The sequence below is a fragment of the Furipterus horrens genome, unplaced genomic scaffold, assembly GCF_987537825.1.
Source record: "Furipterus horrens unplaced genomic scaffold, mFurHor1.1.pri manual_scaffold_5, whole genome shotgun sequence".
NCBI lineage: Eukaryota > Metazoa > Chordata > Mammalia > Chiroptera > Furipteridae > Furipterus > Furipterus horrens.
The window spans coordinates 109,035,575-109,036,758 of NW_028327175.1; the positions used below are offsets into that span (position 1 = coordinate 109,035,575).

The following is a 1,184-nucleotide window of genomic DNA, read 5'->3' on the forward strand; positions in this document are numbered from 1 at the left end:
ATGACCTAACCAAGACAGGACATCAGCACAAACTGGGATTGAACCTGGCTCTAAATCTTGCAGGGAAAGCGGCTTGCCCGGCAGGCTCCAGGACCACCCAGCAGTCCATTCCATTACTCTTGTCATTCATCCATCCGATAAGCTATCCAATCCATTGAACAGTATCTATCTTATCAACCTGCCACCCTCCAGCCAACTATCACTGGGGTCAGGACTGCGCCCTTGGCCTCTAAGCTGCCTGGGTGGAATAAGAAAAAGCTGGAATGCCTAGTCAATGTTTATTGAGTTCTTACTGTGTGGGGGCTGGCTGTGAGCCAACTGCTAGACAGTCTCATTTAATTTGTCTGACATCCATAGGAGGTACGGATTTTTATTGTCCCCACTCTATAAAGGTAGGGGAACTGGGACTTGGAGAGGTGAATGCTCAGGTGAGTGATCCATAAGGAAAGGAAAAAGCAGATCTGTGATATGGACCCAGTTCAATTTGACCCAAGGATCCCTACTCTTAACCAACAGATGAGAGGGCCCTGAAAGCTGCCCCACCCTGGGAGTTAGGGTAAGGGGTAGGGGGTTTTGTCCCACTGTGCCACATCTGTTAACATCCCCGTGGTCCGTGCCATCACAATCGGGCCCAATCACACAACTAGGGGATGCCAGGGACTCTGTAAAGCTGGGTGTGCTGAAAGAAAAGGAAGAGGAGGAGGCAGCCTCTGCCCCTCCAAGCGTGGCCTCCCATGGACACCAAGACACAGAACCCTCTCATCACTCACACCCAGCCCTACAGCAACTCTCCGCCCCAAAGCCACACCTGCAACAAGTGCAACTGCAGCCACCACTGCCGGAGCTGCAGCTGGAGCCAGAGTTACAGCCAAAGCCCTACTGGCCACCGTAGTGTACCTGGCTACCAGAGCCAGAGCCCAAGCCCCAGCCCACCATCAAGACATCACAAACGTACCATGCACTCTCACCACTGCCCCACACAACCCACCACCCATTCCTGCAGCTACACCAAAAGGAAAAACTTGGAAGGAAGAGTGAACAAGAAGAAGGTGGTCAAGAGAAGCAAGCAGGTGTACAAAACAAAGAGGCAAAGCTCAGGTACTTTTCACACAGGTGGGGAAGGACCACAGAAGTCCCTAGGTGTTAGGGAGCAGCCCAGCCATACACTGGGGGCAGTGCGGTGA

General features: G+C 52.7%; 1 protein-coding gene across 1 annotated transcript; it reads left to right on the forward strand.

The window, feature by feature from the left end:
- Nucleotides 1-734: 734 nt before the first annotated feature.
- Nucleotides 735-1,184, forward strand: TNP2 (transition protein 2). Its single transcript, XM_090279359.1, has one exon. The coding sequence runs from the start codon at nucleotides 735-737 to the stop codon at nucleotides 1,182-1,184; it is 450 nt and encodes a 149-aa protein (XP_090135485.1).

What these genes read in the sequence shown, in the direction of transcription:
- TNP2 (XM_090279359.1), top strand. Translation starts at nt 735, where the DNA reads ATGGACACCAAGACACAGAACCCTCTCATCACTCACACCCAGCCCTAC.